Here is a 24,199-nt window from a genome sequence, read left to right on the forward strand (position 1 = left end):
ACTATCTTGGAAGGTATTTGATTATGTCAAGTATCTTACCTGGAAAGAACGTAATCCAAACACCTGGGTGAATGAACTTTTTGTGCGTGACGGAAATACCGCTCGTGCATAGATAGCTCCTTCGTCGGCAATTCCGTTGCATATCGTCAAGTTTAAAGAGCAAATAGAATACCACTGATGCCACCTCATTTTGTATCCTGCAATACATTGAGTGAATCTCGAACTGAAAAGCCAAGTTCCTTGGAACCCTCCGACATGACTACGCCCGAATCTCGTGTCATCATCGTAGGCGGTGGTGTTTTCGGATTAAGCACCGCTCTCTGGCTCGCCCGTGGTGGCTACACAGATGTCACAATCTTCGACCGCTGCAGCTTCGACACGAACTACTATAACCCTGCCGACGGCTGCGATGGTGCATCCGCTGATATCAACAAGATCTTCCGTGCAACATACGGTTCACAAGAACAGTCAGTACACCGAATTGAAATTTAAACCGGCTGCGTCATTAACAGACCTTTAGTTCGCAAGATCTTGCTCTGGAAGCCAGAGATATTTGGCTGGAGTGGAACCGGGCTATCAAAGAAAGTCATCCATTCGATCTTCCGCGACCGTTGACTCCAGAAGATGAATTGCTCACACTATGCGGTGTGTATCATCTCGCCGATGGGCCAACCATGATCCCGCGCTATGTGGAGAATCTGCGCGTGATGGAGGACACGGCGCCTAGTTTCCGCGATCTGCAGTTTATTAAGGTGCGGCAGGATTTCCTAGTTGGATGGCATTGTTAATGACAGAAATAGGATAACGCCGATGATGAAAAGCGAGCTAAAGCACACGGTCCCGAATGGGCCAAGAAGTTTCATCTGTTTGACAAGTTCAAAGATGGTGTTACTAATGGATTTCTCGATGCGGGCTCCGGAATCACCTTGGCTGACAAAGTGAGAAATATCTCTTTACATCCCCCTGCAAAAGAGTTAATTTATTCCTTGTAGGCATGCGTGTATGCGCGGTATTTATGTCAAAAGGCCGGCGTGAAGTTTGTCCTGGGCCGTCCTCATGGTGAACTTGACCATTTGATCACTGAGGAAAATGGTTCAGACAAGAGAGTCAAAGGCATCAAAACCTGCGATGGATTAGCACACGCTGCAGACCTCGTAGTTGTTGCATGTGAGTGTTCAACAACACATGGTAATCCAATGGCCGTACTAACATGTGAACTTAGGTGGTCCTTGGACAGCAGCTGTTCTTCCAGAGGCACATCGCTCGGTCGAGGCAACAATGGGAACTGTTATGTTCATCGATGTGCCAGAAGATCGGAAAGACCTACGAGCTAAGTTCCATCCAGACAATATCCCCGTCTGGCGGTTTATTCAAGGCGTAGGAGAAAGGTAAGACCTCATTTCTCACCCAGGTTGGGCTCCAAATAGTTGACCGACATAATAGTGGTTATGAAGGGGGCGGCTTCCCTATCACTCGAGAAGGGAGATTGAAGTTTGGATTCCGCGCGCGAAAGGTGGCCCCCGACTCTTGTCGCTTTTGCCTTTGCAACGTGCGCTGACTTTGTCTGCCTCAAGTTCACAAATTTCCAAGATCACCCCACAGAAGGGAACATGTACGATTGTCCCGATACTATAATTCTCCGTCGAAGATCATGTGCTTACCACCATTTTGGTTAAAGTCGAATCTCAACACCCCGAACGAAATACAGCCCAGAGCCAATCAATACGGTGCCCCTATATGGCCTAGAGCTCATGAAGCAAGTCATCGGTGGACTGTTTCCAGAGTTGGCTGAGATTGGCTTCACCGATAGCCGGGTTTGTCAGTTCCCAGGTTCTCAAAAGCCTGTCGCTAACATATATCAAAGTTGTGTTGGTACACTGACAGCATTGATAACGAGGTGAGTGTCATGAGCCGAAAGATGCATCGTATCAACAATACTAATTCCCAGTAGTTCGTAATTGATTATGTGCCTGGCTACTCTGACTCCCTATTCATCTGCACAGGTGGCTCGTGAGTACTTGGGTCTTTGATATATAAGTATATCCTCTAATCTAATGTTATAGGGGCCATGGATTCAAATTCCTTCCAGTTCTTGGTAAAGTAAGTTTCGCCGTCTTCATACGCAGAGAGAATATCTGACTCCGTTTCGCAGTATGTCAAGAACCAGCTTGAACGAGTCCCCGATCGGTTTACGCCTATTTGGAAATGGCGAACTGTCGAGGAAGGGAAACAATGCAATGGCCTCGAAGAGGGCGAAGCTGGTCCTCGTGAGATGTCGAAGCTAAAATTGGCAAATCGTAAGTGACCTCGGTTCTCCGATTCTGAGTTGTGCTGATTGTAAACCGCAGCGCAAGACTTTCAGTTCCCGGTGAAGGGCTCTGCGTTGTCAGATCGTCTTCAACGGCTGAATGTGGCACCGAATGAAAAGTCACAGTTGTAGAGACAATCCGACTCATTTCGAGCTTGATTAAAGAATATATCACGTCTGAAAACTACAGAAACTTCTTCTTTCCCCATTGATACTGGAGGATAATTGAGCAAATCTCAAAGCACGTTTGAAGAGGGCACAAAGAACGTAAAAAAGACTGGTAGAAACACTAGAAAAAAAAAAGAAAATCGTATGTACTACCAGGCTATCTGGTCACCGATGACGGATTCTATATACAGGGTTCAAACAGAAACAGGAGTAATCTTAGCGACCTCCTTCAGGTCACGACTACTGAATCCAACACTAAGGACAAACTCGCCCTCAGGGACGAGCCACTTCTGAGAAACAATATCCCAGTAACTCAGGTCTCTGCGCATCAACTCAAATCCAACAGTGCGCGACTCACCCGGAGCCAAAGAGACCTTCTCGAAACCGCGCAGCTGCTTGGGCGGTGTGCCCTCAGGGGTGCTGTCTGGGAAGGTAACGTACAACTGGGGAACGGTAGCACCCTTGACGTCGCCAGAATTGGTAACTGCGACGGTCACGTTGTAGATAGTCTCCCACAGAGCGGGGTTTCCACCGGGCTGAATGGGCTGGTCTTCGGGGATGGAGGAGATAGAGTCGGCCACCTGTTCGGCGTTGATGTCGGAGATGCTGAAGGTTGTGTACGAGAGACCGAAGCCAAATTCGTACTGCACGGAGATGTTCTTAGCGTCGAAGTAGCGGTAGTCGATCTCGAGCTTCTCGTCGAACCAGGATTGCCAGTCGTGCGTGCCATCGGTGGACAATTCGGTGGTAGGAGGGGCGTTGTAGTCGGTGGCGTTCTTCGCGATTGTGTAGGGGAGGTGTCCGGCGGGGTTAACATCACCATAGAGGACATCGACAATGGAGTTGCCGGCTTCCTGGCCGGGGTAGTGGGCGGCGAGAATGGCAGTGACGTTAGGGTGGTTGGCCCAAGGGAGGACGTTGATACCGGAGGAATGGGTGATGACGATTGTGTTGTTGCAAGACTTAGCGACAGACTCGACAACCTCGTTGCCGTTGTAGTCCACTGTAAGGTGCTCACGATCAGCACCTTCCTCGGCCCAGGTCTTCAGGAAGACCAGACAGGCATCGGGGGTGGCGGGGACCCAAAGATCGGTGACATTCTTGGTCGCAATCTGGGTGTTGTTTAAGAAGTATTGAACAAGAGCGTCGTCCTCCTTAGCGCGGGTCTTGATAGCCTCGAGTGGGGAGACAAGATACGTAAAGCGACCGGTACCCGAGCCTCCGCCAGCAGCGAGGTTGCCGAATTCGAATGTCGCCTCATTCACAGCTCCCATTGTGTTCTCCCCGGCATCATTGCCGAAGATAGCGATGTTCTTAGGAGCCTTCAAGGGCAAGGCCTGCTTTTCGTTCTTCAGTAACACGGTAGCTTCAGCTGCAAGCTTGCGGATCAGCTCGGCGTGATCTCCGCGGACGTCGCGGCTTCGCTCGCCGGTGAGATTGAACTCGCGGATCCAAGTTGAACGGGGAGAGAAGGTGTTCAGGTCGGCAGATGAGGGGTCCACCTCTGGGTAGTCCTCGTCCTGGCCAAGCCAGTAGTAGGGTGTCATAATGCGGATGATCATATCGTCGACACGGGACTCATCAACGGTTCCGTTGTTGACGGCATATGTCACATTCTTGCCGAAGAAAGAACCAACTCCGGGGGTCTTACCATAGGCACCGAGACCACCGGGCATGTTCATGTCAAGGCCACCCTCGATCGAGGAGACACCAGAGTGAGTGCCACCCCAGTCGGACATGACGTATCCCTGGAAACCCAGTTCTTCTTTGAGCAGGCCGTTGAGTGCCTTGGAGTTCTCGCAAGCATAAGAACCATTCAGGCGCTGGTATGCGCACATGAAGCTAGCAGCCTGGGCGCGCACAGCATTGGCGAAGGGCCAAAGGTACAGCTCATGCATGGTTCGGTCATCGATGTTGGAGGAAAGAGCCTCCTGAATCACATCCGTGAGGGTTCCATTGGGGTTGTAGGTAGGGTTACGCTGAGTCTCCTGCTCATTTCCGATAAAGTGCTTTGGAGTGGCTTGCACGCCAGCATCCTGGTGGCCGCGAATGGTCTTCTCCATGGCGACACCGGTCAAGTAAGGATCAGCAGCAAAGCCTTCCCAGTTTCGGCCTGCGTAGGCAGAACGGCCGAGCGGGCCGGCCACGGGGCTGAGGGCAACGTGAGCACCCTTGGCCTTGAACTCTTGTCCCATGGCGTAGCCTCGTTCATAGAGGAGATCTCTGTCCCACGTGGATGCCACGGTGACACCAGCAGCGAAAACGCTGGCATAGTCAGCAACCCGAATTGCTAGGGGCCCATCCTGCAAGCAGAGACCTGGGAACCCAAGTCGTGGAATAGCAACAATGTTTCCCACACACGGACCTGGCTGGCCAGTGACCATGTCGGCTTTCTCATCGATAGTGAGCTTGGCGACAAACTCTTGAGCTTTGGCGTAGGCTTCCTTCCATTCACCTGTACCGGTAGCATTTGCTGTATTATAGGTCAGCAAAAGCCCAGTTATAGAGAACTATCGAAGAGAAACATACGTGAGGGAAGGACGGCGGGGGAGTGTCCGTAAGGGCCCAGAATGGTTGTGTCCTCGGGCTGGACATAACTGAAAGCATCTTCACTTCGGCTAGTCCCGTCAAATGATTGACCACTGGCCATTGTGGCAGCCAAAAGGCCTGAAACCACAAACTGAGCGACGCGAGCCATTTTTTGTAACTTCCTTAGGCAGGAGCTCGAGTCTCTGGAGGAACAGTCTCTGGAGATGCCATGGGATATTCACTCCTTTTTATAACCTTCAGTACACAACCCGCAGTCCACAACCCGCAGTCCACAACCCGCAGTCCATGTCCGGAGAGAAATTACTTGGCGTATGAGGGAAAAGATAGTTTCGCCGTTCAACCGGCAAGTGCAACTGTTCCCAAGGGAAGTCCCAACCCGGAGTTCTGCCGAGACCAAGTCTTGGCGTTCCGGGGACCCCACACACTTTCGCTTTGTGGGGAAAACTTCTTCGTCCCTGCAAGCGTACACAAGCGTGCAGAGTCAGTGCAAAGTCAGTGCGCAATACAACCTATGACGCATTTGAACTCTCTAGACTAGTCCCTCTAGACTAGTCTCTCTATCTACTACTCCGTTAACTCTCACCGATGGTTAATTTCTTCTGGATTTGCTCTCCGCATGGTCCGAGGATGGCAACTTTAAGCACGAGACATTTTCACGATCACCGCCTTGGCAACTAGACTTGGCTAGCGGGGTATTCTACTCCACGGCTTCATCGGAGACAGAATGCCGACATCTTCCCCTCTATATGTGTTCCAATCGCCGGCGATACTTCGGATGCTCGATAGAGTTTGTTGGTCGGTTTAGTGCCTCCCGACGACGTCACTGTAGAGTGCCTACCTAGGTACACTCTGGAACTAGCCCTTGGCATGCCCGCAGAGCCACGAATGATGTTCTGAGGACCTGAACGTTAGTTTTACCGATATATTTACTGAAGTTGGTGGCTTGGACTCGGTGGCTACAACCTATCCCGCGTTTTCGGGATTTAAGTGTGTCCACCGGCTCAGTATCTCGCGGCCGTGCTTCGTCCTCGGATAGCAGAACTCTTTCGGAAGAGGGGTCAGTTGGTTTATAATCATTATGAAAGCAATTTGAAGTTCCCGCGGTTTCCCGCGGCGCCCAAGAGTATGTTCATATCATGCGATCTTGTTGCCTGACTTTTAGTACAAGGTCTGCTATAGTTTATGTGCTCAAGCAACCGGAATATATTGTAGTGGCTCCAACTTTGTCATCTGTATATTCTATTGTCCAACTAACTAAACACAACGTCTCTCGGGATTCATATCGGGGCAATCCCGAATCTGGACGCGGAGCGAAGACTTGCGCCTCGGGCCACCTGCACTGGGTTAGAACGACAGTTAGGACTTGGCAGTAAGGTACATTTATGTTGTACATGGAACGGGCACATTGATTGGCTTGTTGTTCTAGTATTTGTTGTATACTACGGAATTCTAGAGAAATCTAGTACAAAACCCGTTCTTCTCTATCGGAAGTTCAATAGGACCGACTCGTCTGCACTTTTGATGTTAAATGGTAACTGATGAGGCTTAAAGCAACTTCAAAAAAGACACATAGAAAGTGCATAACAAGGCGTAAGGCATTAACTCGATTGCCAAAACTATTCTACACGACTGAATATAATATATCCGACTACTAACCCTTAAAGCTACCTTCCTGGAGGGGTAATTACCACAAATAGTAATAAGAAACAAGTGAACGTGAGCGAGACCAAAGCCAAAAATAAAATATATGTAAAAATATGTAGAAATCAAATAGAACTGTGGGAATTCGCAGGTGTGGGTGCATATTACCGCACTCACTCGTGAAATTTCATTCCTCGTGCTAGACGGTGGGTCCCCCACTATATTAATTTCAATTGGCGTCATTCAATTATCTGCCGATATTATATCCGACAAGAGATGGAATAAATAATCGTCGAGCTACGGCGTCAGTTTAAGAAAGAGAGACTGACGCGAGAAGAGGTAGAGCGGAGCTAGGGAGAGACAGAACTACCTAGGTATAAGTGTAGCCTGACACACTAGTTATTCCGCCTTCTATCGCCATCACCGCTCTTTACATCGAGCGATCAGACTTGAGACAGACAGAGGCGACCCTGACGACCTAGGGGAAACCGACAAACCTAGTCCATCGACCTTTTCCTAAGTGCATTGTCTCTTGGCTTAACTTCCCCTAAGTATACGAGGAAGACTAGAAAAGATTCGATAGCACGGGCGTTTTTACCTCGCATCCTCTATCCCCTTCTGATACCTAACAGATTATGTCGCCTGTAGACTATAGGGGTAGGTTGCGATAGAAGTCCTGATATATTTGAAACTCTCCGCTATATGCGCTCGGAAGACAGAGAATCGAGTATCCTCCCATTAAACAAAGATCTTTGCACTTTCACTGGTATGTGTCGAGTGCTGGGATAGATAATAATATCAGACAAGGCTCGAGTCTAAACCAACACGTTCTTATAGAACAAGTTGCTGCGGCGGTCACCCGCAACCCCAGACGCAAAGCCCAAGAACAGGCGCGCCTCACCATCCTTAGTCTTATAGATAGCCAGGCCCTCTGGCTCCCGGAACTCGAGTGTCGACCCAGCCTTCGTCATAACTGGCCCCTGAACCAGCTCTCCCGTATTCAAATCCATCGACAACACCTGCGAGTTAAGCTTCCCGCCACTGGCCTCGTACGACTCCCCGGTAAGTAAATAAAGATACCGGCCATACACCGCATAGCCCTGATTCACACCCGTCATCGCACCCAAGTCATCCTTAACATTCGGTATTTTCCAATCAACAAGCGGCTTCGAGAAATTACCCGAAACAGCATCATCAAGATCCCATACAGCAATATACATAGATTTGTCGTACTGATACCGCACAACGAACCGTTCATACACAGGGTCAATTGTCGCCGTGCCCCGCTCAAACTTCTCCAGCGGCTTGATACGCTCCCTGTCATCCTTCGCGGGGTCCAGCGTCTTCCCGTCCTCGAACTTGAACCGCCACAGCGCAGTCCCGTACCCGCTGGCTGCGGCGTCGGTCTCGGACCAGATGTATGTTTCGCTGCCGACGGGCTCGGCGGCAATGTTCACCCCGTGTCCGCAGGCAAGCAGGTCCATGGATCCGAGCAGGTTTCCTGAAAAGTCGACCTCGCTGATGGTGAGGTCGCCCGAAGTGGTGCTAGCGCCGTTTCGGCGGTTCACGATGAAGAGCCGGCGGTTGACGTTGTCGAAGGTCATTGATTGCTGCACGGTGTAGGCGGCGGTTTTCTTGTGCCGCCAGAGGTCGTGGGAGGGTGTTGTTAGGTCGAAGCGCTTGGAGTCGGGGATTTGGGCCACCGCAACGGCGGCGGCTGTTAGGGCTGTGAGTAGGAATGTAATTGCTCGCATTGTCGGCGAGATACCAGAGATGGGGGGCTTATTAGAAAAATGTAGTGTGTGGGCTCGTGTAGACAGGCCAATTCATGCCTTAAGTAGTCATCTTACTCTACAACCTCGGCTCGCTCGATGGTGATATATCTGGGTCTTTTTCGAGCTACTGCATGATAATACGAGGTGAAGATTTAAATATAGAAATTCCCACTCGATTCTCCTGATCATCTCGCTTAGATCCGTGTCGGACCAAGCACTTAAGGAACCAGTACAAGGATCGTCGTGCTTTCCAAGTTATTCAGCTGCAACCTTTCTACATGGGCCTTGCGGTGCGACATGGATGGTCCGGTCCTCGTACAGTTTGGGAGAGATTTCACGATGCTAGCCCGATCGGGCCGAAGATCTCCAGAATACGAGCTCGTGTTTCGCAGTAGTCTGGTCCGAGCAAGATCCGAAAATTCTGGATGCGACACGCAGTCTCACAATAATTTGCGACAAGGGAACCTACATTATCTGGGTGTAAATAATATAACGCTAAGGTATGGAGGTTGGGAAGTAAAGGCATAGCAATATTTCATCTGGGTTTAACGTCTGACGACACCCATCGGACAGAATCGGGGAAGGGACATCTAGAACATTTCAAAGTGATGGACTAAATTGCGACCTACCCTCTACTCATTTTGCGAGATATTTCTTCAAAATTGGCTCCCCAAAAGTCTCACAACTTCCGTTTGATTCAACCGTTGTGGCCACTCCACGGCGGTGCGGCCGTTCGCGTCCTTGACGCTAGTATTTGCGCCGAGGTTGACCAAATGACGAATTGCATCCGTTCTCCCGGGGACTGTTACAATATGCAAAGGAGTCCCCAGGCTCATAGGCCAGAATCGCATCAAAGCATGCCCGTCCTGGTGCATCGCGGCGTTTAAAGGTGCACTCTTATCAATGAGCATCGATATGACTTTATTGACATCCGTGTCTCGAAAAATAGCATGCTGAAGAAGTTGTCCTTTTTTTCGGAGGACCGCAGATCTTGAATAGTTGCAGTTGGAGTCCGGCGTGGGATAGGGAACTCATGATAGCTCATAGGCTTCTCTTGTGACGGTAGCCGAGTATCCATCCATTGGGAATGACGAGAGGTAAAGCAGTATAGCTAAAGTGCGCCACAAGTAAGCAAAATGCCCCCATAGTACTCTGATATATGTTGAGTTTGAATGTCGATAGGGCCGCGAAAAGAGAAAAAAGTGCGTTTGACGAAGAAAAACTGTTTAACTTCCTGCAGTTTGCCAGAGTCCCTGGCCATCTCCCATTCGATGACTTTGACGAGGACGCTTGAAGCTTAATCCTGCCAGCCACATTGCTTTTGTACAGTGCATGGCCCTATACCTCATGCAGGAAGTTGTGCCAGTGACGGTGCAAGTGGTTGGGCCCTTCCTAACCGGAGAGCGGAGACTGGGTGCCAACTTCACAGCTGGTGTAAGAGTTAAAACAGGGCAGACGAGTCATTTCTCGATCTTACATTCCAGACAGCATCAACGGGAGAGGGGTGGACAAGTGATCGGAGAAAACCAAGAATCCAAAAAGTCTCTTCCTCTGGTTGAGGTCAAGCAACAGTCTATCTCGGGCGAAGATGACCGAGTAGGGACCCCTGGAGGTTCGGAGGAATAACCAGTCCAAACTCACAGTGCATGCAACGTACCAGGGAAAACAGCTTAAGACTGCGAGGACTTTCTCAGCATAGGGAATGGGATATTGAAAGGCGATGGTAGGAGGGCAATAGGAGCCGTTTCTGGAGCCCCGCTTGCCGTCTGTCAGAATACCAAATGTTAACGAACGTCTTCACATTCATAAATTAGGTACGGAGTACGCTAAAGAAGAGCTTTTTAGGATGCTCCAGGAACATTTAGCTTAACGCATTTACACACTCTCCATAATCTGCCATTGATAGTGCTCGAAGCCTCAACATGTCTTACGATCTGAGACAACGTGGTCTGTCCATGACAACTGAGTCATCGTTCAACGCCGAGGAGACTTGAGCGGATACAAGTCACAATTAAACATACTTGGCTCACTTTTTAACCAATCACTAACGATTAAAGCAATAGCAACTCCGCAAAAGCGCGGTTGGGGGCGGATATATGAGGGGACAAGGATGCCGACATCGGGCTGGCATAGCGCCATCTATACAGTTAAGATCACTATCCAGGGCCTCTTTCATTGTACTCACCCTTTCTAAATCAGTTAAAAAATTTTAAACACAGTTCCACGATGCCGTCTACATTGACTATCGCGCAATTGAATAACAATCCCTCTCCTCGCCAGATCATTATCGTTGGGGGAGGCATTGTCGGCGCAGCGCTCGCGTTCCATCTTTCCAAAGCCCAAACTGAAAATCATATTATACTCATCGACAAAAGTCTAGAAACTCTATTGGGTTCCACCGGTCACGCTCCAGGATTCGTTGGCCAACTCAATGAGTCGCCGGTCTTGACTCGGTTGGCTAAAGACACAGTCCAGGACTACCTCACAATTCCAGGTGGCTTTGAAACAGTCGGCGGCTTGGAACTTTCCTCTACGCCTCCGGGCTTGGAGACATTAACGCGCCGGCAAAGAATCGCGCAGGAGGCTGGTCTACCTGCGGAGCTTCTCACCCCAGAAGCGGCCGCCTCTCTTGCCCCGGATTTTATTGACGCCAACTCGATTAAGCACTGTCTGCATTTCCCATCCGATGGAACCGCAAATGCGGGCGTCATTACTTCCTACTATGTCGACCAAGCTCGCACCAGAGGGGTAGATTTCTTGGAAGCCGCCGTAACAGGCTTTGCGACCACGATAGAGAACGAAACGTCGAAGATAGCGGCTATCAAGACCGCTAGCGGAGATATCAACTCGGAAGGCAGTACTGTGATTCTCGCTACTGGCATTTGGACATCTTCCTTGATTTCCAATGGCAGCACCCCTGTTACGCAACTCCCCATTCCCATCGTCCCCGTCGCACACCCTTACACCTTTACTCCGGCTCGGACTAGACGTGTCGGTGCCCCTTATCCATTCGTTCGCTGGCTGGACCATCACGTCTATGCAAGGGACCACGGTGACCGAGATGGTCTGGGCAGTTATGATCATCCCCCGATGCAGCTTGATCCCACTGAAAGCGCGATTGGAGCTTGGCCATCAAGCTTCGATCAAGTGCTGTCAGAAGCCTGTTCGAACCTGAAGAACAAAACAGAATTCCAGGTCCAGGGACAGAACATGGAGACAGAAGAGCCTTGGGTAGCAGACAAGCCATTCAATGGTATATTTTCTGTCACGCCTGACAACCTGCCTTTCGCGGGTCGGGTTCCTGATGTTGCGAATCTATGGCTTGCTGCAGCCATTTGGGTTACAACTGCTGCTGGTACTGCTAAGCTATTGGCAAGAGAGATTCTTGATGATGGTGAGAATGCGACAACTTCAGAAGATAAGGCTCTGCTGGACGCCTTGGATCCTGCACGATTCCAAGGCGTTGAAGCTGATTTGCTTCTGCGACAATCATTGTCCAAATATAATGATATCTATAACCGAGAGACCTAGACACATTTAAATAGCTCAAATCCTCTTCCATATCAGTTTTTCTCAAATAATACTCTCCTGTTCCTCCCCTTTCGAGTGTGCCGTTACATAAATACCATGGGCGTTCTGTTGGAAAAGCCCGAAGAAACTGCAGCAAAGCCTGGCCTGCCATATTTATAAGTGGTATCGTCACCTTCGGGGGGATTCTGTTTGGGTGGGTGCCATAGCTGGCGCGGGGGGTAGACATCTCCATCTCGTGGAAGCGCTCTCTGACCAGGCGCGTGTTTATCTAGCTATGATACTGGCACCATCAGTGGCATCCTCCCATGCCTCCTTGGGCTGCCGCGTTCTCCGCGGGCTACAGGGACAATCCCGGCCAGTCTGGCTGCGTCAAATGCTGTGTTTGCTCTGGGAGTAATCCTGCAGACAATCGCAACCGACATTCCGCCCTTTCTTGACGAAGGGTTCTTTGTCTGCTTGAGGGTGGGCCTGATTTCTGCTCTGGGTATGTTACTTGCCATGCAATTTCCTTTCTTCACCTATCCAAGCACTGACAGTTACGATATCACCCAAAAGTCCCTCTCTACCAGTCCGAGACCGCACCTAAATGGATCCGAGACTTTATCGTCGGCACGTACCAATTCACTATCACCATCGTCACCTAGCATCAGTAATGGACAACGCAACGCACGATCACCACGACTCCAGTTCCTACCGTATCCCCATCGCCCTCCGGTTTTTCTGGTCTATCATTCTAGTGGTAGGCATGCTCATTCTCCCTAAAACCCCACGCTACCTAGTGGAGCGAGACAACAACGAAGCCGCAGCGCGCAGCCTCTCGCGACTCCGTCGCCTCCCCGAAGATCACGAAGCCGTTCCGGGGGCTCGCCGAGATCCAGGCAAACCACCGGTATGAGGCTAGCCTTGGCGAGTCGGGATACATCGACTGCTTCCGGGGCGATCTGCTGAAATGGCTCGCTCCAGTATGTTTCCTGCAAGGGCTGTAGCAGCTAACCCGGATCAATTTCATCATCTACTACGGGACGCAGTTCTTCAAAAACTCCGGGTTCAAGAATGAGTTCATCATCACCCTGATTATCAACTGCCTCAATACCCGATCTACGAAGTCAGCATCTATGAAACTCAGTGAATGTCCAACACGTGGGCAAACTGGGTTATTTTTGATTGTAGGAAGTACATTGGAAGGGGTCTCTCATTTTGAAACCTGTCAAGGACGATGGATGCCAGCTGCCAACCGTCACCCCATAGATTAGCTGGCCTTCCATGGAATCCTCTTCTCACCCATCATCCATCCTATCTCCAGCCACGCCCATCATCTTCGACCCTTCACATAGTCCCCAAAAAAAAACCCAGTATAAGCAGGAAGCTCGTGGATTATCCAGAAGCACCCTCCATCATCAACCGAGTTGAGAGAGTAGGGTCCGCGCCATTGTGGACTGGACACGAAACATCCTTGATCAGATCATCCGATGCGCTTTGGATGGCATCCGGCACACAATTTTCGTCCTCGAAGTTCTTAAGGTCGAATGCAGCCATCCACGTCCCATCTCCCTGATCCTCCCAAATCCAGGCGGTAAGGTCGTCGGAGTTGCTCACGCAGCCTTCCACACCAGATTTGATCGCGTCCTGTGTGGCCCAATCTCCACTCACAATAACCTTGTACATCCAATCCTTTGTGGAAGACAGTTCATCCTCAAAGATCACTTCACATGTGGCCGACCCGGTCGCAGAAGGGGTAGGTGTAGGTGTGGCTGAAACCAATGGTGTTGAGGTAGGGGTCGCCGTGGCCGATACCATGGATCGTGATACTGATGGATGCGGATGATCTTCGACCCAGTCGTCATAGTCCTCATCCACATACTCGCACTTCACGTTCATGGGATCGCTCCCGACTTGCGCACAGTTTGCCTGAGGATAAACTTCATTGACATCAATCGAGTCGCCATCCAGCATGCTATCGGGATCGTGTTCAACGTCAATATCAGCGTCGTTATCAGTGGAATCAGTCTGCGTGTCGCGCTTGACTTCGTCGTGGATGATGTCCACCTCGTAATCGCCGTTACTTTGCCAGTCGAAGTAATAATTAAGCCAATTGAAGCTCAGGAGCCATGCGTAACTATCAGCTGTGATTAATGTCAGCTCCGTCTGTTTCGTGTTTAGATAAATATGGAATTTTTATAATCACCATTCTTCTTCACGTTCGTATTAATTCTGTTCCGACTTCTGCGGGAATGTACCGCGTTTTTCCGTGCGTATCTGGCGCAGTACTCTGGCCCATAGACGGCCTGGTGATATCGTAAGTTTTTTGTAAAAAAAGAAAAGCAAGAAAGAATCATACCTTTTTGGACGTAATGCCAGCGACGTTATCATAGATGTCCGTAACTGAGTACGTTCATTAGCATTCGAGTCGACGTGACACGCCGTATTCCGGGCTTACTCAAGAACTGGGTTTTAAGCGCTCGCTGGCAATGGAAGATCTCGTGTGTCATAGCATGGGCCTTTGTCCATAGCTGGGGTAGGTACGAAATGGACTTCCGGCGGCCGTTAATCAGTTCATCCATGTCCTTGTACTTCGGTCCGAAGACTGCGGGACAAAACACGATAACATCGCCGTAGCCATCAGAATCGGCGTGACTTCCTGGGAAGCGGAATGCACCCCTAAACTCATTAATGACTTGCTCTTCTTGTCAATAGTTATCGGACTTACGAGCCCTTGTCTTTACAGCGATTTGCGGCTATCTTCGGTTCTTTGCATGTAAACGTGATCCGACTTCCAGGCTTCATGGTTTTCCATTTATAGTTAGTACCCCATTCAGGGAAATGCTGGGCCTGCTGGAAATTGTCTGATCTTGTTAGCCAAATATGTTGCAGGCGAAGATAGATATTCTTACGCATGACGTTCATGAAGTCATCCTGTTGAGCTTCGCCCTACATAGGTCGCTCCAGTTAGTTTCATGCTAGTGTTAGAGGATTCCAGGCAAACTTACCGACCAGCCTTCATCGTCTGCCACATTATCATCATTGAGGAAGAACCGGTTCCAGCCAGGGGTTTTCGCAGGGTTAGGGGATGACGGGGGTCCCAAGAGAAGCTTATGGGATTGTTCAAGAGACTTGACTAATGTATCGAGTTGCTCGCTTGAGCATGTCTCCGCAGCATCGGTAAAGTAGATGCCCCTCCATTTACTATGCAACATGTCCAAGTAGCCCGGGTGGACCCATTCTCTCTCGAAAAGAGACGTAGTCCCGTCAGTCGACACAGGGGTGGAGATTGATGGATTCACCAGAAAGGAGAGACAGATGCTAACAAGTAGCAATTGAAAAGCCATTTCGCACACGAACCAGCTTCAGTCTCGAGAGGCTGCCAGAAATGAAAGAGGTACCCTTGACAGCATATTTATGTAGGAATTTGTAGTCGGGATGTGGAGATCAAGCCATAAGGCTAGCACGCTTCTTCATTGGGATCTTCACTTCCTTCGCGTGAGGGGAGGGTTGATCCATCAGGGGGGGTATTTGTAATTTTGGAAAGAGTCCCCAAGATTGATCTTTCCTTGAACGAAGATTATGACCTACACAAGGCTACCTATAATGGAAGGTCTCTATGATATATGTCCACATGTACATAGGATGAGGCTCCGCAGATCATCCACAACCTTACCTGGAACCGTAATTAGCCCCCACGCACAGTCTTGGAGCCTCCTGACAAGCGACCCACAACGGAATTGACGGGACAAATAACCGGCGTTCTCCGTCTCTTCAAACGTGTTTCCTTCCATGATGTGCGGGTGGGGGCCGAAACAGCTCTGGAGATCAGTCCCGATTAGGTAACTCCCAGTGAATTTCGGTGGGACCTGCGTTCTGGTGCAGTACTTTATTGGGAATCACGCCATTTACCTAAAGCCTACTCCGTAGAGGGAGTACCTTTTAAAAAGAAGCCTCGAGTCTACTTAGGTAGTTTCGACTGATCAGCTAACTTCTTCACGTATAATTGGCCATGAGTATGATGTGGACGCTACGCTGGCTTCTGCTCTGGGTCACGCTGGCTCTTGCTATGGACGACTATCGTATGGGTGACTCTGTTCATAAAATTGTACTTGACGCTAACATAAGGAATCCTTGTCTGCCTACAGCCCTTGGTGTTAACTTCGGATTTAAGTACATGTATGTGGCTCTGATTCTATCCCCAGGGCCGGAGACCTTGGTTACTAAACAGGCAATCTCAAACTAGCACGGCGGCTTACTACACGGCATCTAATGAATCGATCACGGTGGCGAAACTTGAGGCACCAGCGGACTATCAAAAGCACATGGAGAGTCTAGTCACTGACTCTCAAAAAAGAGTGTAATTTAATGCACCCGGAAGACCAAGTGAAGTGGAATCCAAAGCTAACATATCTCCTATTTTCCCAGAGTGCGCTTTCAAAAGGTCTTCCTACGGGAAGGAGATGGACTCATCCCAGCACCGAAGGAGTATCAAGGCTACAGCAATAATGATAGCATGATTCTCTCTGATACTCTGCGGCACATGACCGGGGCTGCGAATCATACACTAGGCCGCCCTGTTAGGATTTCAGCCGTCAGCCTACCCTCGGATTTGGACACCATCTCCAGAGATCACGTCTTGACAGCGCTAACAGGCACGGATGTGGCTCCGGAATTGACGCACCCAGGGCAGCTGCTAGGGTTCCTCAATGCTGCTCGCTTGGCCTATAGTCTTGATACACCCGAAAGTCTTGGGTATCCTCCTGACTTTGATTTGATGCACGGCCCATTAAATATCGCTGTTTACATTGATTACAACGGCTATTCCCTGGATTTGTGGACCGCGGATCTCACAGAACTCGGAGTCGACACACTTGAACATGAGCATAGCTACGCACGCTACCCAGACTTAGGACTATGGAAGGTAGACCCGGCGGATTCAGAGGTTTGTTATTCTCTCTTGTTCACGATTCATCTATAAACTCTAATCTATATGACTATCAGAGCCGGGTATCGCAGGTCATTCACAATTTCATCTCTAATCTGAAGAAAACGGATGACGCGCAGCACGTTCGAGCGGTCATCGTAAGTGGCGAAGCACCGTTGCCTGCGATGAATTCTCTCCGGTCGATCGTTTCTCAGGCCCTGCCCATGGAATGGATTCCTATGCTTCGAGACCAGCTGGACCCGGCTTATGTCGCCGCAATCGGAAGCGCGCATCGTGCTCGGAAGTTCATACAGAATCCTGAAATATGGGCAGATGATTACGATCATCCACATGATGAGCTTTGACCGATGAATTTGGATCTTTTGTAACATAATAAAAGGATTGCTTGTTCCGTTAAATTGCTTAGCGACATGCCAATATCAATTGTTCAAACAAGAAGGTACTTTACCTACATGTAGTTAGAGCTATAATACACGTTACCTTGATTTGAAGGAAGAAGCGCAAATGTATTGGAGACATGACACGTTAGTTAGCATAGCAAAGGGAGGGAGATAGGCAGTCTCCAACCCCCAGTGCACCGTATCGTACTTTTCTATGGTTTTTAGATTTGGCCGCCTTCCACACACTCATCACCTCATTCTTACAAAGTTCTAGTTATTAGTCCTTGCAGTATTAGCTTCTATAGTACTAGTTCCTACTATAGCCAATTCCTACAACAAGAATACTTGCCTGGTTATGCGGCCGCAGACTCCTTACGTGTCCTTTTAGCTAGACTTTCTAGGTAGACTTTCAAGGTATCCGATGTAATTAATGCATAATCAGGATGCTGGGCATGCAACGGCTAACTCTGACTTAATTCCAAAACACAGCTCAGCTCAGCATATGGTGTTTGTTTTGAGATTCGTGGCTCTTCTCTAGAAATTCCTTCCACGCTTGCAATCCCCCACGCCTCAGGCATATTTCCCTCTTGGTATCCCTCGTAATGTCGACGTCAGCTCCTCAGCTAATTATAGCTCCTAATTTCATTTACATCCGAAGTCTCAAACTCGGCCCGCGCCATCTGGTATCCTATCCGGGATGAAAATGAGGTAGGAATCCCGTCACAGATGTGGCGTCAACCCACTACTCATCTGGCATTCAATATTTAATCAGTTGGCAGATGTATTAGGTTCCCATGTTGAGTCTTGCTCTTTTTCCTAAGATCCGAAATGTTCTACAATATCATCGACTCGGAGCTCCGCTCCGGAGATTCTACAACAGTCACAAACCCCAGGACCGATGAACCTCTCTGGGATGTGCCAGTCGCACATGAGACGCAACTGAACTACGCAGTTGATGCTGCAAGGGCGTCATTTAAATCATGGAAGCTCTTGACTATCGAGGAAAGACAAACGTACCTACTGAAGCTAGCGGATGAGCTAGAACAGCGAAGAGATGAGATACATGCCCCTTTGGCAGGGGAGACCGGAAAATCGGTAACGAAGGACCTTCCATGTTGTGAATATTGGAAATATTGCTAATAAGCTTCCCAGAACCTCCTCGCAAACATGGAGATTAATGATACTTTGGCTTTTATCAGATTTAATGGTATCGCAAATTTACATTCAAGAACGTTGTTTGGCTGCAAAAGCTGATTGGTCCAGCATCCCAGTCATTGCCCGACAAAGTCGAACACGAAAACGATAAAACCAAGATCGTGTCAACCCATCATCCTATAGGAGTGGTGGGTGCGATTTGCCCTTGGAATTTTCCGCTCGTGTTAGCCGCCGCCAAAGTTTCTGCAGCGCTTGTCATGGGTAACTGCGTCATTGTCAAACCATCGCCATCCACCCCATGTGCCACTTTGAAGTTCGTTGAGCTTGCAACATCAGTGCTTCCGCGGGGTGTGCTTCAGGTGCTTAATGGAGACGACGATATGGGAAGGCTCATTACCATTCATCCGGGGATCGACAAGATAAGTTTCACCGGATCCATTGCGACTGGAAGAAAGGTAGCAGAAAGCGCAGCCAAGACTCTAAAGCGAGTTACACTCGAGCTTGGTGGAAATGATGGATGTATCATCTGCCCCGACGTTGATGTCAAAGCCGTTGCTGCTAAGGTTGCTGCCGGAGTTCTTATCCATTCGGGCCAGATGTGCGTTGCTACAAAAAGAGTCTATGTGCATGAGTCCATTTTCCAAGAATTCCGGGACACTTTTGTTGAGGCAGTCAAGGACATCAAAATCGACCTTGCTGGCGACCAGTCACCTATGTTCAGTCCCATTCAGAATGAGTCACAGTACAGACTGGTTAAAGATATCATCGCCGATTGCAAGAAAAACAACTATACTTTACTTTGTGGGGGGACTACCGACGAGCACCCAGGGTTTTTCATCGCACCCGTCGTTGTGGATCAACCACCACATGATTCTCGCATCGTCCAATTGGAGCAGTTCGGTCCTGTCATCCCGCTCATGAAGTGGTCTAATGAGGATGAAGTGATTTCAAGGGTCAATGCGACAGAAACTGGCTTGGGGGGCTGCGTCTGGGCGGATGATGTTGGCAAGGCGGAGCGCATTGCGCGGAGAGTCGAAGTCGGAAGCGTATGGATCAATAGCGCTGAAGACCCCAACCCATATGGCTACCTTTCTGGATGGAAGCAAAGTGGGATTGGAGGCGAGTGGGGGAACCAGGGCTTGATGTCGTACTCTCACACACAGATAATTCAGCTTCGCAAGTAGACTGTCCATCGCCCTCACAACGAAGATGACATGCTGGGAAACATGCCCCTATTTAGAGGTCAGAGCTGCTTGTCGAGCTTCATAGGCATCCAGAAAGACGCATCTGTTATTCCTTACCTATCCAAAGTCAATATACATATTTCAGGAGTGATTTTGAAGAAGAGGAAAATGCTAGCCAAGGATAATGCGGCGGTTGCGTTGAGCTTGACTTTATTGTTATAAGATGCAAGACTGTCAATAACGTCATCTGATAGCTCAGCTGGAAGAGCGCAAGACTGTAATTGACGTGTTCTCATGGAACTTGTTATCTTGAGGTCCCTGGTTCGATCCCGGGTCAGAGGATTTTTTGCCATTTTTTTGCCATTTTTTTGCCATTTTCATTCACATTCGACCCTTTTGTCCTTTTATTTTGGCAGAACGAATGAATTTGGAATTCGCTTTTTCTTTTCCTTAGAAAAAAGGTGTTTGTAAAAGTCTCCAATGTTCGATTAAGCTGGAAGCTAACGTCGGATTGATGGGCAGCACCCGTGGAACTGCTAAACTCTACAAACACCTCCCTTGGCATATACAAAGTGATGTAACCAATAAAGTCACCATATACACATGGAAAGCTTTAATAGCAAGAACAACTAGGTGAATTCATAGACGTATATCGTGGGATTATATTAACTTATGCTGATTTAAACAATGGAACAGAGAAGGAGAAAAAGAAAAGACAGACAGACTGGTATGCCCAACGCAACATGTGAATCTCAACATTGAACGATCGGAAAAGTCACCACCAGCTAGCGCCTTCGCCAGTATCTGAGCTTAAATCAAGACTTAGATCTGCATAGCAACAGCGCAGAGAGCTCCGAACACCACGGCAACACCGGACAAGGTAGCACGGCCAGCCTCGTTGAACGGAATGATGCTGGGGCTGGGGCTAGGGGTGTGACTGGGGCTGGGCTTGCTCCCGCTACCACCAGATGCAGGAGAAGTGTGAGCCACAAGGCCAGTAGAGGTCTTGGAGGCGTTGCAGGCGGCGTTGCAGACAGTGACGACACTAGTGTAGGTGGGAGTCACACGGGTGTAAGCTCCGGTGGGGGATGGGCGTGCTACAGTGCCGGAAGGGACAACACCTGGGCCGGTAGGCTTGCCTGGAACTTTGCCGGGAACGGGAGTCTCTCCAGGGCCAGCAGGCTTGCCGGGAGTCTCTCCAGGGACAACTCCGGGGCCAGTAGGCTTGCCTGGAACTTCGCCGGGAATGGGAGTCTCACCAGGGCCAGCAGGCTTGCCTGGAACCTCGCCAGGAACAACGGGGACGGGAGTGTCAGGCTTGCCTGGCTTGCCGGGAACTTCGCCGGGAACGATGGGGACGGGAGTCTCACCAGGGCCAGCAGGCTTGCCCGGAACCTCACCAGGAACAACGGGGACGGGAGTGTCAGGCTTGCCCGGCTTCCCTGGGACCTCGCCTGGGACCTCGCCAGGAACAACGGGGACAGGGGTATCAGGCTTGCCTGGCTTTCCTGGGACTTCGCCGGGAACAACGGGGACCGGGGTGTCAGGCTTGCCTGGCTTGCCTGGGACTTCGCCAGGGACAACGGGGACCGGGGTATCAGGCTTGCCCGGCTTGCCTGGAACCTCGCCGGGAACAATGGGGACGGGAGTATCAGGCTTGCCTGGCTTGCCTGGAATCTCAGTCGGGGGAGATCTATCATGGCAATCAACCTCACCCAAAACGGCTAGACATACGTTGATGGGGATGTTGACCAGACCACCATTTGAGTCAGACTTCTGCTTGCACTGGGCCTCACCAAGGACAGCCAGGCAAACGTCGATCGGCACATTGATAAGGGAACCGTCGCCGCTGTTACAGGAAGAGGCCTGGTCACACTTGGCTTTTCCGAGGGCAGCCACGCATGTGTTAACGGGTACATTGATCAAGCCACCATCAGTGGTAGTCTTTTGCTTGCATTCTACCTCTCCAAGGATGGCTCCGCAGAGTCCAACAGGGATATTGATCAGAGCACCGTCGTCATGGTCGTCGCCGCCGCCGCCGCTGCTGGGAGAAGAGATCTGGTGGCATTTGGCTTTCCCAAGAACTGCAGCACATGCGTTAACAGGCACGTCGATCAAGCCATCACTGCTGGCTGTCTTCTGCTTGCATTCGGCCTCTCCGAGGATGGCTGCGCAGAGTCCAACAGGGATATTGATCAGAGCACCGTCGTCATGGTCGTCGCCGCCGCCGCCGCTGCTGGGAGAAGAGATCTGGTGGCATTTGGCTTTCCCAAGAACTGCAGCACATGCGTTAACAGGCACGTCGATCAATCCATTTGCCACGGTCTTCTGGTTGCATTCGGCCACTCCAAGGATGGCTGCGCAGAGATTCACGGGCACGCTAACCAGACCACCCTCGCTCCTGGAAGACAAAGCGGCCTGTTCACACTGGGCCTTTCCAAGGACTGCAGCGCATGCATTAATAGGCACGCTGATTAAGCCATTCGTCACGGCCTTCTGGTTGCATTCGGCCACTCCAAGTATGGCTGCGCAGAGATTAACGGGTACGTTAATCAAGCCATCAGCCGCTTGAACTCCCTATACCATGGGGTGATGTGTTAGCTGTGGATCTATTTACAACAGCAACCCTCCGTGGAATTTTCTTACCGAGGACGAGGCTGCGAGAGCCACAAGCGAAGCGATCATGGATTGCTTCATCGTTGCAAGTTGGAAGTCTATTCAGCCCGAAGTAAAGAATGGACGCTGAATGACCTGCAAAACGAGTGATAGGTCAAAAAGCTGACAACGAAGATATGAAGAGCAGGAATAAACCAGAGAGGTAACCAGCCTTATATGTGCCAACCCACCAGGCAGTCATTATAGCAATTTTAAAATAGGGGAGCAAACCTCGACGCTTCGTACTCTGTACATCGCAAGCTATTATCTAGCCCAAAAAGGAACGCCAAGCGAGAAGTTCAGACTAGACCAGCCCATTTTACTTGGAACTAATGTTCCGATTGGTTGCCTACTCGTGATTTCCTCGTTTTTCGTTGACAAGTTGGTGAATGAACCAAACCTGATATCCCAATCTTATGCTGGACCTATCACTTCGTTCCCGGGCCGCTAATGCAATTAGCGCGTTATTTGATTGCTCCCGCTGGCAGTCTAGCCCAAACTAGTTCAGCCACACATATCCCCATATGCACAACGTATCTCGATGAGTTCTTTGTGCTCGTGATATCTCAGTTCAGGGGCTACCCCAAGCAAGGTGTAAGTTTCAATATAGGGCTATTCGATGAGACAAGCCGAATGATCCCAAATTAGACCAGCAAAATGACTGTTCCACTAAGTTGGAGTCCCGTAATCCCGACGGACCAGTCATCATGTGCCTCCTACTGGTGCAGAACCGGCTACTGGAGCGCAAGGATTCCTAGTCAGGTACGCTGCATTTCTAAATTAATTTGCAGCCAATCAAACCTGCTCGCTTTTTCTTTCCAGTCCAGCGCAAACTATTATCTACTCCTTACGAACCAAGCACTATGTTGTACATCGCATCGGACGCCGAAGCATTGCACAGGAATTGAGACTTACGGTCTAATTCGGCACTACCCCATGGTTCATTAACCCTTAGTATCCTTGACCTTGGCTGCGCTAGAGATGTGAGCCCCACCGCCATTTGGATCTTTTTGGGTCTTTTTTAATCTTGTTCTGACCCACAACGTCTGTTTCCGTATGTGGAGCCTGATCTATAGTCTGGGCATCGTTGTCTTTGATCCCCGGCTTTACCCCGGCGCCTGAATACATCCGTTGCGGACTTCCTCATAAACAAAGATCATGGATCATGGATATCTCCATGGATTTGTAATTGAAGAACTCCGTGTGCTCGAGAAAACGGGACTTCTCTCCATCGGTGGATATGATACCTTAATTTACAGAATAGGAAACCTTTTGTACAGCTCCACTAATGATCTGATCAGTTCGATGCAGGTCCCGTGCACGCCAGGGGTTCGGAAACTTCCGTAAAATTGCTCCCATGGCGTAAATAGTAAATAGATTTAAAAAAAAACCGGCTTACTTTCATGGTTGGGAAAGTAACAAGGAACCGAGAGCTGTCGCTTGAGGCAATTCTCCTCCGGGTGTCCAGCCTTCATTGATATCCCGCGGTTTTTCTAAATATCCTTGCATATGCCATAGATATAAAACATAGGAACTACAATATAGAGATGATCCCACGTTGAATTGTTGATCACAAACATAAGATCAGCAATCTTCCTCCAGTGGCCCGCAAAAAGAAGCGTCTCACTGGCAAATCATAGTATGCAGCGTTATTAGCGTGGTTTGTCACTTACCCTTGCAGACTCTACATAGCATGGCATGGTCAAGCCCTGTCCCATTTGTCCTCAGTAGTTTATTGAAGCCTTTGGGCTGTAACTCCGACTCCGTCCTCCGAAGTACTCCCGAGGTCTGGCGTACATCGCCCGAATAAATGACAAATTTTGATATAGGTCACCATTCCGTTCAGTCTCCATCCAAGAACCTCACCTAAGACAATAATAAAATAGCCTGTCCAAGTTGAAATCCAATTTTTGCGACTTCAGAAA

The 24,199-nt window shown here is 49.6% G+C and overlaps 10 protein-coding genes across 10 annotated transcripts; 6 read left to right on the forward strand and 4 right to left on the reverse strand.

The window, feature by feature from the left end:
- Positions 1-255: 255 nt before the first annotated feature.
- Positions 256-2,440, forward strand: N7489_010574 (NAD(P)/FAD-dependent oxidoreductase; the record flags this gene model as incomplete). The annotated part of the gene is made up of 13 exons (XM_056716323.1): positions 256-467; positions 521-752; positions 801-938; positions 993-1,167; positions 1,223-1,388; positions 1,444-1,513; positions 1,575-1,612; positions 1,679-1,814; positions 1,865-1,897; positions 1,952-2,010; positions 2,064-2,100; positions 2,153-2,297; positions 2,349-2,440. 13 exons carry the CDS (start codon positions 256-258, stop codon positions 2,438-2,440), a joined length of 1,533 nt encoding a protein of 510 aa, XP_056563945.1.
- A 230-nt stretch (positions 2,441-2,670) lies between these two features.
- On the reverse strand, positions 2,671-5,174 carry N7489_010575 (beta-glucosidase; the record flags this gene model as incomplete). Its single annotated transcript, XM_056716324.1, has 2 exons — positions 2,671-4,949; positions 5,006-5,174. 2 exons carry the CDS (start codon positions 5,172-5,174, stop codon positions 2,671-2,673), a joined length of 2,448 nt encoding a protein of 815 aa, XP_056563946.1.
- Positions 5,175-7,482: 2,308 nt separating this feature from the next.
- On the reverse strand, positions 7,483-8,421 carry N7489_010576 (uncharacterized protein; the record flags this gene model as incomplete). Its single annotated transcript, XM_056716325.1, has 1 exon — positions 7,483-8,421. One exon carries the CDS (start codon positions 8,419-8,421, stop codon positions 7,483-7,485), a length of 939 nt encoding a protein of 312 aa, XP_056563947.1.
- Positions 8,422-9,789: 1,368 nt separating this feature from the next.
- On the forward strand, positions 9,790-10,068 carry N7489_010577 (uncharacterized protein; the record flags this gene model as incomplete). The annotated part of the gene is made up of 2 exons (XM_056716326.1): positions 9,790-9,876; positions 9,931-10,068. 2 exons carry the CDS (start codon positions 9,790-9,792, stop codon positions 10,066-10,068), a joined length of 225 nt encoding a protein of 74 aa, XP_056563948.1.
- Positions 10,069-10,668: 600 nt separating this feature from the next.
- Positions 10,669-11,973, forward strand: N7489_010578 (NAD(P)/FAD-dependent oxidoreductase; the record flags this gene model as incomplete). The annotated part of the gene is made up of 1 exon (XM_056716327.1): positions 10,669-11,973. The coding sequence occupies one exon, from the start codon at positions 10,669-10,671 to the stop codon at positions 11,971-11,973; it is 1,305 nt and encodes a 434-aa protein (XP_056563949.1).
- A 96-nt stretch (positions 11,974-12,069) lies between these two features.
- On the forward strand, positions 12,070-13,226 carry N7489_010579 (uncharacterized protein; the record flags this gene model as incomplete). The annotated part of the gene is given in 5 exon segments (XM_056716328.1): positions 12,070-12,080; positions 12,091-12,191; positions 12,230-12,687; positions 12,753-12,935; positions 12,963-13,226. 5 exon segments carry the CDS (start codon positions 12,070-12,072, stop codon positions 13,224-13,226), a joined length of 1,017 nt encoding a protein of 338 aa, XP_056563950.1.
- A 121-nt stretch (positions 13,227-13,347) lies between these two features.
- N7489_010580 (uncharacterized protein) lies at positions 13,348-15,167 on the reverse strand (the record flags this gene model as incomplete). The annotated part of the gene is made up of 6 exons (XM_056716329.1): positions 13,348-14,118; positions 14,211-14,258; positions 14,312-14,355; positions 14,411-14,631; positions 14,681-14,901; positions 14,961-15,167. 6 exons carry the CDS (start codon positions 15,165-15,167, stop codon positions 13,348-13,350), a joined length of 1,512 nt encoding a protein of 503 aa, XP_056563951.1.
- Positions 15,168-15,964: 797 nt separating this feature from the next.
- On the forward strand, positions 15,965-17,244 carry N7489_010581 (uncharacterized protein; the record flags this gene model as incomplete). The annotated part of the gene is made up of 5 exons (XM_056716330.1): positions 15,965-16,034; positions 16,101-16,131; positions 16,199-16,312; positions 16,381-16,897; positions 16,957-17,244. 5 exons carry the CDS (start codon positions 15,965-15,967, stop codon positions 17,242-17,244), a joined length of 1,020 nt encoding a protein of 339 aa, XP_056563952.1.
- An 864-nt stretch (positions 17,245-18,108) lies between these two features.
- N7489_010582 (aldehyde dehydrogenase family protein) lies at positions 18,109-19,619 on the forward strand (the record flags this gene model as incomplete). Its single annotated transcript, XM_056716331.1, has 3 exons — positions 18,109-18,375; positions 18,433-18,487; positions 18,544-19,619. 3 exons carry the CDS (start codon positions 18,109-18,111, stop codon positions 19,617-19,619), a joined length of 1,398 nt encoding a protein of 465 aa, XP_056563953.1.
- Positions 19,620-20,441: 822 nt separating this feature from the next.
- N7489_010583 (uncharacterized protein) lies at positions 20,442-22,316 on the reverse strand (the record flags this gene model as incomplete). The annotated part of the gene is made up of 2 exons (XM_056716332.1): positions 20,442-22,196; positions 22,266-22,316. 2 exons carry the CDS (start codon positions 22,314-22,316, stop codon positions 20,442-20,444), a joined length of 1,806 nt encoding a protein of 601 aa, XP_056563954.1.
- Positions 22,317-24,199: the final 1,883 nt, after the last annotated feature.

The sequence above is a fragment of the Penicillium chrysogenum genome (genome assembly GCF_028827035.1).
Source record: "Penicillium chrysogenum strain IBT 35668 chromosome Unknown utg000005l_segment0_segment0, whole genome shotgun sequence".
NCBI classification, from domain to species: Eukaryota; Fungi; Ascomycota; class Eurotiomycetes; order Eurotiales; family Aspergillaceae; genus Penicillium; species Penicillium chrysogenum.